Source organism: Schistocerca nitens, chromosome 4 (assembly GCF_023898315.1).
Source record: "Schistocerca nitens isolate TAMUIC-IGC-003100 chromosome 4, iqSchNite1.1, whole genome shotgun sequence".
NCBI lineage: Eukaryota > Metazoa > Arthropoda > Insecta > Orthoptera > Acrididae > Schistocerca > Schistocerca nitens.
The window spans coordinates 154,624,875-154,637,546 of NC_064617.1; the positions used below are offsets into that span (position 1 = coordinate 154,624,875).

The 12,672-nt window shown below is 45.0% G+C and overlaps 1 protein-coding gene across 3 annotated transcripts in view; it reads left to right on the forward strand.

Moving 5' to 3' along the window:
* LOC126251768 (TATA element modulatory factor) overlaps window positions 1-12,672 on the forward strand; it is a 181,768-nt gene that overhangs the window by 41,806 nt on the left and 127,290 nt on the right. For all 3 annotated transcript variants that reach the window (XM_049952388.1, XM_049952390.1, XM_049952389.1), the window contains exon 5: window positions 11,331-11,590. In XM_049952388.1, coding sequence (XP_049808345.1) covers window positions 11,331-11,590 — 260 coding nt within the window. The remainder of the gene's footprint in view (window positions 1-11,330; window positions 11,591-12,672) is intronic.

Sequence of the window (12,672 nt, forward strand, 5' to 3'; positions counted from 1 at the left end):
CTATGGTGGATATTACAAGCAAACTGAACGAGTAGCCAGTGGGAGTCCACTTTCACCAGTCGTCGCCAACTTGTTCATGGAACATTTCGAGGAGGAAGCCCTGCATTCAGCGCAGTGGAAACCTACCTGTTTCTTCCACTATACTGATGACACCTTTGTCATATGGCCACATGATAGTGACAAGCAGATGGTTTTCTCATGCATCTCAATTCCGTACATCAAGTTTACTCTGCCAGCCGAAGTGGCGGGAGTGCTCCCCTTTCTGGATGTCCTGATTAAAAGAATGGCAGACAGTACATTGGGCCACAGCATGTACTGTAAGAAGACGCACACTGACCTTTGCTTACATGCAAACAGGGCACCATCCCGCACAGAAGAACACCGTCTTCAAAAGATTGGTTCACACATCCCATACCCTGTCTGACAATGAGAGCCTTAACTCAGATCTTGAACACCTGAAGCTGGTTTTCCGGAAAAATGGCTACACAGAGAAGCAAATTCAGAGAGCTCTACATCCTGCACCAACTATACGACCATAGGAAACAGAAGTGGAACCTCAGCACGATGAGAGCATAGCATTTACTCCATTCTGTGGCACTTTATCGGGAGAGATAGGTCTATTTCTTCAAAAGCATCAATTGAAGACTGTCTTCCACCCATCAATTAAGACATTGGCACTGCTTGGTAATGTCAAGGATGATCTAGGACTACGGAAATCCAGAGTCTACTAGATCCACTGGGAATGTGGCATGACTTACATTGGCCAAAAGGTACATACTATCAAAGATGCTTGCCAAGAACATGAACAGCACACCAGACTGCAGCAGCCTAACAAGTCGGTGGTTGTTGAACATCACCTCTCGAAATTGCACAGGAAGAATTACAACCAACCATGGTTCTGACACAGACTTCCAAATTCTGGGACTGCGTCATTGAAGAAGCTATTGAGATTCGAGCATGGGAACAACTGATCAATCAAGATAGCGGTTACATCCTTAATAATGCCTGGGAACCTGTTTTGAATCTGATAAAAAGGGTGCTGAACACTCTGTGCCTGGGCTTAGACCTCATCTGGAATACCTGGAGGGGGAGAGGAGATAAAAGCCTGACATCGGTGTCTCAGCGGTCAGTTTGTCAGCGCATCTGATGATGACAATGTGGTCGCTTGCCGAAATATTGTGCTGGTTGGACACTAACACTCAGCTGTTCACCCGTGAACTCTTTTGTCAACATTGCAACTGTAATGCTATTGTGTTTTTTATGCCTCAGAGCAATTTATGCTGAAAATGAATTAGCTCATTATGACTACCCTTTCCCACCTCTGTCCCCATCAAGTACAAAAACACAGTGCACGCTATTGTCTAAATTGGTCCTCCAACCTAAGCAATTACACCTATAGTTGTGATGGTATAAGAAGGTAGGGATCTTCTTACACCGTCTCAACTGTAGGTGTCATTGCTTAGGCTCACTGTTGCAAGCTTTCAGCTGCGAGCGCTAACGGCTACATGCAAAAACAGTAGCTGTCTACAGAGTAATGAAAACACTTAGGTCATTGCCGTGGAGTTATTTACAAAATGGTGTTACGTTATTGGTTGAGATAGGCCGGTGAAGCTGCTGTGCCTAGCCTACTGCAAATGCAAGTGATCAACTTATGCCAACTCATCTGGAAGTGACAATATTTGTATTTCACAAGGAGAAGTTGTAGTGTTTGAGAATAAAAGAAATGTTTCCAATTGGTATGACCCTCTAGGTCTCCAAGCAATGGTACATTTTATTCTAATATCAAATGTACTTCACGTCCTGGATAACTTTCAGAAATTTGGAACAAAAGTTAAAATATTGTTGTAAATTGCTGACTTATTATTATTATTATTATTATTATTTATTATAAACATGGCTTAAAACTTACTTTGATTTGCAGTATCTCTATTTTATTTTCCTGACCATGAGAGACCATATTGTGGTCCCCCTGCGGGTCCGGGGGTTAGAAGAGGCCTGAGGTATTCCTGCCTGTCGTAAGAGGTGACTACAAGGAGTCTCACACCTGTCGGGTTCGACCTCCATCTTTCTAAATTTTCCTGAAGATCGAGCCAATTGGAGGAGGACACGTTACATGGTGCATTGTGTCCATCGTGCATTGAGATCTTTAGCCCACTTCCTCGTTGTCACATTGCAGTCCTGCTCATTCTCCATCTCTTGGGCAAGGACACCTTCCTGGGTGCGTTTTCCACCAAGCACTATGCAGTGTTACTTTCTGCACCGTTGATGACCATGGCCTTCTTAGCACGTATCCAGCATGGTAGCCAGTCCGTTGTGGTAGGGCCACCATGTACCCTGTTTATCGTAACCCCCAGACAACACAGGGATTGCTCTGCTGATGCCTGCACCGTTAACTCCCCACGTATGCCATGGAGTAGATGCCCATCTCCCTGGGGCATTGGGACTCCCGGCAAAGGCCATCCTGCCAGGTGGCCCTTGCTGAGGCTGGGTGATGCCTGTGGGGAGGGCCCCTGGTCGGAGTGGGTGGCATCACGGTGAATGACACGCCATGAAGCGTAGTACATCATCTCTGGCTGGTGGTCTGCCGCCAGCAGTTTGTAAGTAAGCAGGCAAATTCTAACTTCAGTGCTAAGAAATATGAACCCAAATCGTTCACCTCCGTGGCCACACTATGAGAGGAACGCCAGGCTAAGGATGGCAGTGAAGCTTATTCGCCCCGGTACCTTGTAAGTATGAGAGCTGATGGGGACTCCTTTGTTTTGATGAAGCCTCAGTTTTTTGTGGAGCATTTGGAGGACAAGTTTGGGGAGGTGGAGGGCTTGTCCAAAATGCACTCTGGGTCAGTCTTTACAAAAACAGCATCCTCTGCCCAGTCAGGGGCATTACTTGCTTGTGACAAGTTGGGGATGTTTCTGTTACCATCATGCCCCATAAGAGCTTAAATATGGTCCAGGGTATTATATTCCACAGGGACCTTCTTTTGCAGTCTGAAAACGAGCTGTGTGCCAATTTAGAGCAGCAAGGTGTTCATTTCGTCCCACATCAATTGAGGTCCGAGGGATAATCAGGCTGCCACCGGTGCCTTCATCTTACCTTCATCTTCATTACTCGGGAATGTCAAGGTGATGGTCTACAGCTGTGCCTTCAAGCCATATATCTCTCCCCCAAAGCAGTGCTTTAAGTGCTGGAAGTTCTGCCATATGTCTTTCCACTGTACTTCCAGCGTCACTTGTCGAGATTGTGGATGTCCATCACATCCCAATACTCCATGTGCCCCACCTCCCACCTGTGTCAGCTGTGGAGAGCAGCATTCACTGTCTCATCAGACTGCAGGATTTTACAGAAAGAGAGGAAAATCATGGAATATAAGACCCTGGGCCAACTGACCTACACTGAGGCTGAGAGAGAATTTGGGTGCCTACATCCTGTGACTATGACCTCCTCTTACGCAGTCGCTACGAGAACAGTTGTCGCCCCATCAGTTCCTCACATTCCTGTCACCTCTCAGAATCAGAAGACCACACCTGCCCCATTGATGGTGGGGCACTTCCCTCCCTGTTGCTTCCGCACCACTTACCTCGGGAACAACACCCCCTCCCCCCCCCCCCCCCCAACCATTGGGAATATCAGTCCCCACAATTGAACTGGAGAAGTGTAAGTCGTCTTCAGCTCCTCTCGCTAGGAGGGGGTCCTTTGGGCCACTCCCTTCCCGGGTTTTTGAGAGTGGGAAAGGTGACACCCACCAGTGGCTGAAGAGCCCAAAAGCAGCTAGTCGTAGGGCTTCACGCATGTCCTCAGTCATGGAGACTGAATCAGTAAAGTCCTCCCAGCCAGGGAAACCCAAGGAGCAGTGAGAGAAATCCAAAAAGAAGGTCCTCAAGACCCAGGGAATTGCAGTGACACCCACACCACCACTACCTGCAAGCTCTGTGTCTGCGGATGAGGTGGATATTCTTGCGTCCGCTGAGGATCTAGATCTCGCCAGACCTTCAGACACAATGGATATAGACTGCTCAGGCAAAAAGCTGGTGGGAGCAGGTGACCCTGAGGTGTAAACTGCCTCATTGAATGTTCCATGCCTTCCCAGTCTCACGATGATGTCATCTTCCAGTGGAATTGCGGCGGTTTTTTCCACCGCCTGGCTGAGCTAAGGCAACTGTTAGCTTTACACCTGCTTTCTGCATTGCCCTTCAGCAAACCTGGTTCCTGGCAATGCAGACCCCTGCCCTCCACCGCTATAAGGGATACTACAGGAGTCATAGCGACTATAATCTAGTGTCAGGTGGAGTTTGCGTTCATTTCCTTAACTCAGTCTGTAGTGAAACTGTGCCCCTTCAAACCCCTCTGATGCTGTGCCTGTCAGAATAAGGACGGCACAGAAAATAACTGTCGGCAATGTATATCTTCCTCCAGATGGTACAGTATGCCTGAATGTATTAACTGCACTGATTGATCAACTCCCTAAACCTTTCCTACTTTTGGGATAAATTAATGCCCATGACCACTTGTGGGGTGGCACCATACTTACACTCCGAGGCAGAGATGTCGAAACTTTACTGCCTCAGTCCGACCTCTGCCTTTTAAATTCTGGGGCCACCACACATTTCATTGTGGCTCATGGTAATTAATTAGCCTTTGATTTATCAATCTGCAGCCCAGGATATGTCTCCCATCTACCCACTGGAGAGCACATGACAACCTGTGTGGTAGTGACCACTTCCCCATCTTCCTGTCACTGCCCCGGCGTCAGGCCCACAGACGCCTGCCCAGATGGGCTTTAAACAAGGCGGACTGGGAAACTTTCACCTCTGCTGTCACTGTTGAATCTCCTCCACACGGTAACATCGATGTGATGGTTGAGCAGGTGACTACAACAACCGCTTTTGTGGCAGAAAACGCGATCCCTTGCTCTTTAGGGTGCACCCGGTGAAAGGCAGTCCCTTGGTGGTTGACGGAAGTCACTGAAGCAATTAAGGAGAATCGGCAAGCTCTACAGTGGCATAAGCGGCACCCTTCCCTGGAGCACCTCATAGCCTTTTGCACTCTCAAACGGTGGCTTGAAGGGAAAGTTCTCTCGTTCACTACATGCCACAGTGAATCCTATAAAGTCCCACTTACTGAGTGGGAGCTCCTCAGTGCCCTGCCATGACACAGCTCCTGGGCCAGATCAGATCCACAGTCAGATGATTAAACATCTCTCATCTGACTACAAGCGCTGTCTCCTCATCATCTTCAACCAGATCTGGTGCGATGGTGTCTTTCCATCGCAATGGCAGGAGAGCCCATCATTCTGGTGCTCAAACCCTGTAAAAACCAGCTTCATGTCGGCCCTTCAGCCTCACCAATGTTCTCTGTAAGGTACTGGAACATATGGTGTGTTGGCAGTCGAGTTGGGTCCCGAAGTCACGTGGCCTACTGGCTCCATATCAGGGAGGCACTCTATCACTGATAATTTTGTGTCCCTTGAGTCTACCGTTTGAACAGCCTTTTCCAGATGCCAACATCTAGTTGCCATCTTTTTTGACTCATGTAAAGCATTAGACATGACCTGGCGACATCATATCCTTGCCACATTGTATGAGTGGGGTCTCTGGGACCCGCTTCCGATTTTTATCTGAAACTTCCTGTCGCTCCGTACTTTCTGTGTCCAAGTTGGTGCCTCCCATAGTTTCCCCCATATCCAGGAGAATGTGGTCCCGCAGGGCTCTGTATTCAGTGTGTCTCTATTTTTAGTGGCCATTAATGGTGTAGCAGCAGCCGTAGGGCTGTCCGTCTCACCTTCTCTGTATGCAGATGACTTCTGCATTTCATACTGCTCTGCCAGTACTGGTGTTGCTGAGCGGCACCTACAGGGAGCCATCCACAAGGTGCAGTCAAGGGCTCTAGCCCATGGCTTCCAGCTTTTGGCTGCAAAGTCATGTGTTATGCACTTCTGTTGCCGTCGTACCATTCATCTGGAACCAGAACTTTACCTTACTGATGACCCCCTCACTGTAGTGGAGACATATCGATTTTTAGTAGTGGTTTTTGATGCCCGATTGACTTGGCTTTCTCATCTTCGTCAGTTTAAGCGGAAATGCTGGCAGCACCCCAATGCCCTCCGCTGCCTGAGCAACACCAACTGGGGTGCAGATCGCTCTACACTGCTGCAGCTCTACAGAGTCTTTGTTCAATCCCGCCAGTGGGTGTCTGGTTTATAGTTCAGCGGCACCCTCAGTGGTGCATTTGCTCGACCCAGTGCACCACTGTGGCGTTTGCCTAGCAACAGGAGCTTTTAGGACGAGTCCAGTGACCAGCGTGCTTGTGGAGGTTGCAGTCGCTCCATTGCAGGTTAGGCGCGCACAACTGCAGACCAGTTACATTGCACATGTTCGCAGTTCTCCTGCGCATCCGAATTACCATCTCCTTTTCCCACCCACAGCAATTCATCTCTGGCATTGATGGCCCAGGTCAGGGCTTCCAATTGTAGTTCATGTCTGATCCCTTCTTTCTGAACTGGAGTCCTTGCCTTTACCACCTCTACTTGAGGTCCATTCACGTATACCTCCATGGTGTACACCTAGGCCGTGGCATCACCTGCACCTTTCACATGGCCCAAGGACTCAGTTAACCCTGCGGCTCTCTGCTGCCACTTCCTCTCTATTCTTGACATGTACCGAGGCCACAAAGTGATTACACCAGCGGCTCAGTGGCTGATCGTCACGTCGGCTTTGCGTATGTCCATGGAGGACATATTGAACAGCATTCCTTGCCCAATGGCTGCAGTGTTTTCACTGCAGTGCTGGTGGCTATACCTCGTGCTCTTGAGCACATCTGTTCAAGGCCTGGGGAGTCATTTCTTCTGTGTACTGACTCCTTGAGCAGCCTACAAGCTACCCTTGTCATCCTTTGGTAGCGAGCATCCAGGATCCCATCTATGCCCTGGAATGGTCCAGTCATTCAGTGGTGTTTATCTGGTCTCCAGGTCATGTTGGAATCCCAGACAACGAACTTGCCAACAGGCTGGCCAAACAGGCTACGCGGAAACCGCTTATGGAGATCGGCTTCTCTGCAACTGACCTGCGTACAGTACTACGCCATAAGGTTTTGCAGCTTTGGGAGACGAAATGGCATAACCTCAGCACACACAACAAAGTGCTTGCCACTAAGGAAACTATGAATGTGTGGCAGTCCTCCATGTGGGCCTCTCGCAGGGACTCTGTGGTTCTCTGCCGGCTCCTCATTGGCCACACTTGAGTGACACACAGCTACCTCCTGTGGCGTGATGACCCACCTCAGTATCAGTGTGGCACCTGGCTCGCAGTGGCCCATATCTTGGTGAGCTGTCCATCTTTGGCTGCCCTGCAATGGACTCTTCAGTTACTGGACTCGTTGCCATTTACTGAACTCGTTGCTATTAGTTTTAGCTGACAACACCTCATTGGTTAATTTAGTTTTACGTTTTATACGTGACGGTGGGTTTTGTCATTCTATATAAGTTTTAGCGCATGTCCTTTGTCCCTTTGTGTTTTCCATTCTGATGCTTTTAGAGTGGATGTTTTAATGTGTCGCAGAGTGGCTGGCTTTTCCATTTTATTCTCGTGGTCGGCCAGCCTTGGTCATCTGCTCTCTTGTTTGTACCCCTTCTACCTGTTTCTTGCATATCTCTGTGGTTTTCTTTTCCTGTTTTCTCCATGGTAGTGTTGGTTGTCCTCCTGTCGTTCTTATGTTTCTTCCTTTCTCCTGTTATTGTGCTGTACTTCTCCTTTCTTTTCTTCTTTCCCTTGTGTCATTCTTCTACCAGAACAAGGGACTGATGACCTTGCAGTTTGGTCCCTCCCCTCCCCCCCCCCTCTCTCTTTTAAACCAACCAACCAATCATATTGTGGGAGTATAAAATTTACAAACAACTCCAAACACAGTCACCGTTTATAGCAACATAGCTTTTAACAACAAATTGACTACACCAGCAAAATCTAATGGTCCCGTCTAAATTCTATGTAAATGTTATATTTAAAAATTGCTTAGTACAAGAGTGCTTATTGTGGCTTATTGTATAAAATGACATATTTTTATTACATATTCAGAGAAGTCATTCTAACTTGATTATAACGTCCAATGTTCATTTTTGTTTGTTACATATTTGGGGATTTCTGACAACAATGTAATGCTTATTTACAAATTCATGTTTTCTGTAGATTGTTGGTTTCAAATCAGGCCATAAAACAAACGTATTGTCAAATGCAAGATGTGTATGCACATCTTAAATGCAAAAAGCAGTCAAAGATAACTGATAACCCTCAATAGAACAATATATTGTGGTATGCATACTGAACTGCATTTTAAGTTTCAGGCAACTTGTTATAAAACTAAACAACACTGTCTTTACTGTAGTTGTAGAAAACTAGAAAATTAAATTCCAGTATGTGTTGTTTTTTCAAGGCATGGAAGTAGAATAACAGTGTATTCATTACTGATGTTTTGTAATTGTGTGTGTTAGATATTTTCGATGTGTTGGATACAGTACATCACATTTGTACAACATTTTAAACAGAAACTTAGGAGAAAATGTAGACCTTCATGTAATTTGCGTGTAGACTACTGTCTTTTCATATTGGTATTGTTGATTAATTTTTGTAATAAAGTAACTTGAACAAAGTTTTCTCATGCATGACCATTATACAATACAGCATTCACAGCAAGTTTTAAACATGCGCAATATTTTCTCTCATTCATTATCCAGGACTGTGTTCAAAATTATTGAAGTTTACTTTGTTACTATTTATTTGTTGACTTATTAAAGGGTTTTACATTTCCCTGGCATATTATAGCTGTGGGTGCTGTATAAATATAAGAAAAATTCCTCTTTATCCCCTTCCCATAAATACTGTAATGTAAATATCATATATATACTGTATTTCTGCTACTCTTTGAAGTATTACCTCTCTTCCAGCCAAAAATTTTCAGATACAAAATTTTTATCAAAGAACAAAGCAAATTGGCTATAATGGCCATAAGGTCCTTCAACATCGTAATGACAGTTTCGAATGTAGTAAAAATGAGAATTTTTGGAGCTCAGTATTAAATAATGGAACTTCAGTATATTAACTTACTATGTTTTTCTCTGTATTCCTTTCGAGTTTTTCCATCTGAGAGATGCAAAAGCAGTTGTTAAAAACCAACGAACTTTTTTGCGTCCTGTGTGGTAAATATCATTCTTTTTCTAGTGAGAGAATATGTTGCTTCAGTCACATGCCTCTTTGTCCACTTGATGTGTTATTACTCATCTGATTAATTGTTTCCAAGCAGGTTATCTGTGAAGTGGCAAAGGACAAGAGACTGGACATTTTATCTGCTGAGAGAAGTAGGTGTAGTTGGTGAGCAGTGTGGGATTCTGTTTAATTCACCAGAACAACTAATTTTTATACTTTTTATTGCAGAGTTTAGAGGCAACATGTGGTGTTCAGTTGAAAGGGTTATTAATAAGTTATACGTTGGTGCTAACAGCAGAAGATTGATATTTCAGTCAGTGACAGTAAGACTTTGTGACAGGGTGCCCTTCACCAAAGGAATCACACACTTATATACCAATAAAGACATGCATATTCAATGCTTGTGTAGTAAGAACTTGTCAGGTATATTCTGCCAGATTCAGTTTTTCTCAATTCACTGTAGTTAGGATTTTGTATCCTTGATTCCTGCTTGTGTTACATGTCGTGTGTTTTCATACAAGCAAAGAAATTGGCAAGTCACTAAAACATGTATTAAAGAACATTTTTTTGGCAGTGAAGTGGATGAATGAGGAAACTTGAGATACAAGCCAAGAAATTGACAATAAATGTAAAAGAACGCTTACATTGGAAAAGAAACATTCTCTTTACTGCTAAGAAACAGTAAATAAAGATATACAATTGATTAAGTTCGAGTGAATACTTGAATAGAATAACTACACACATCAAAAAAAGTTTTGCATCACCCCAGTTCCCAGAATTCATGAAGATAGATGTTGACTGTGGATATTGTATCACAGACACAGTCCCTTTGACTGTTCAGAGATATCACTAAACCCACCCAAAGATGTAAACAACCATGCATGAGCAGCACCTATTAGACAGAGGGTGTCCAACAGCCGCCGGCCGCGGTGGTCTAGCGGTTCAGGCGCTCAGTCCGGAACCGCGCGACTGCTACGGTCGCAGGTTCGAATCCTGCCTCGGGCATGGATGTGTGTGATGTCCTTAGGTTAGTTAGGTTTAAGTAGTTCTAAGTTCTAGGGGACTGATGACCACAGATGTTAAGTCCCATAGTGCTCAGAGCCATTTGAACAATTTTTTGTCCAACAGCCGATCAGTTCCAGTCATTCCACCAGGAAGGATGTACATGGCTTGTGGTTTCTGTAGTTCAACCATGCCTAGGCAGTCAATACCACAGTTTGATCGTGCTGCATTGTTACTTTGTGCCAGGAAGGGCTCTCAATAAGGGAAGTGTCCAGGCATCTTGGAGTGAACCAAAGCGATATTGTTCGGACCTGGAGGATTGACATCACGTTCTCTTTATCGATGAGTGTTGCATATGCCTTCAACCTGACAATCGTTGGCACCCCGGTGAGGCTGAATGCCTCAGACACATTGTTCAGTGAGTGCATCAAGGTGGACTTTCCTTCTGTTTTGGGGTGGCATTATGTTGGGCTGATGTACGCCGTTAGTGGTCATGGAAGGCACCGTAACAGCTGTACAGTACTAAATGCCATTTTCTGACCGATAGTGCAACCATATCAGAATCGTATTAGTGAGGCATTTCTCTTCATGGAGGACAGTTCGTGCCCCCATCGTGCACATCTTGTTTATGATTTCCTTCAGGATAACGACATTGCTCGACTAGAATGGCCAGCATGTTCTCCAGACATGAACCCTATCGTACATGTCTGGGATAGATTGAAAAGGGCTGTTTATGGATTATGTGACCCACCAACTACTCTGAGGGATGTACACCGAATCGCCATTGAGGAGTGTGACAATCTGGACCAACAGCGCCTTGATGAACTTGTGGATAGTATGCCATGAAAAATACAGGCATGCACCAATGCAAGAGGATGTGCCGCTAGATATTAAAGGTACCAGTGTGTACAGCACTCTGGACCACCACCTGTGAAGATCTCGCTATATGGTGGTACAAGATGCAGTGCATGGTTTTCATAAGTAATAAAATGGGTGGAAATGATGTTTATGTTGATTTCTGTTCCAATTTTCTGAACAGGTTCCAGAACTCTCGGAACCGAGGTGATGCAAAACTTTTTTTGATGTGTGTATTTCATAATATGTAGTGTGCCATAACAAAGATTGAATAATCTGCAGGTGATAGAAGCTACCTCGACAGCTGAAGATGGCTCAAGTGGATCCACATTGTCAGACAGCCGAACACTTATGAGCACAGATAGCAGCGGTGACGCCACATTGATGGATAGCAGCATTGAGGAAAGCACACCATCAGCACCCATAACACAACAGCAATCCAGTTCTTATTATGTTAAAACTATGCTAGCTGATGCTATGGGTGAGGAGGAAAACAGAACATCACTTGTTACTCGTGACCAGTCCCCTATATCATCAGAAAGGTAGGGCACCTGAAAGCTTTGTTAGTTTAATTCTGTCTTCAATATTTATTTTAACAATTACCTGATATGAAACTTCCTGGCAGATTAAAACTGTGTGCCCGACCGAGATATTACCTGATATGTTTAGTTTGTGAGTGTGTGTGTTTAGCATGCATGATGTAACTCAGTTTTTTTATGAAAATTCATATACTGGCTTTTTTATTTCTTAGAAAATTTATAAGAAGAGTAGTCAAATACAGTTATTATTAAGGAAACATGCTATAGCCAAACCAGACTCACATTTCAACTAAGATATGAGGAAATGAAGGATTTAAAATTTATGAAAATGATAATGGGGTGACGTTGAGGTGGATGTACTTGTTGGTGTAGATCATTACTGTCATATACCTCCATTATGATGACAGGTTGATGTATTCAAGACCACAGTTGGGAGTGGCTGACCAAAGGAAGTGTTAATCTGCCTATTTTTGATGTGTGACATTCTGCCGTATGCCCAGCTGAGACAGGTGTTTCAAGCTGCTTACACTGGCACCAGCATGGGCACCACATTCCACCACAAGTCAGACCATTCACATACGTATTAACACATAACCTCAAAGCCATACATCTGCATTGTTTATACTGTGCATGTGCACAAGACGTAGGATTTCTTCTTCTGTGGCTCTTGCATTGCTGAAACAATTTTACTCTCACATTTGTGTAAGCACATCTTCACGTTCAGTTTCAATGGTTGCTTTTTCTGCTCAAGTGCCTTCTGCTTATATCAACAGCTCACACAAAACATTCTTACACTATTGCTGACACTACCAATAGCACCATTGGTGGATATGTATGGAGGGGAGGGGGGGTCGCAGGGCGGCCACCCCCCCCCCCCCCCCCACCTCTCACCCTTGCACCCTTGTAGGGCCGCCCATATTGCCACCCGTGCCGCCCCCGCCAGTCAACCCACACGATGTTCATTCATTTCTTTTGTCAGTCGACTTGACTGAATTGAGTTATCAAGTAGTTGTAGTTTCCTGTGTAGCAGGCACGTCCGCGTTATCGTATTTTATTCGTTTCTGTCTGGCCCATAGGTAGCTTGT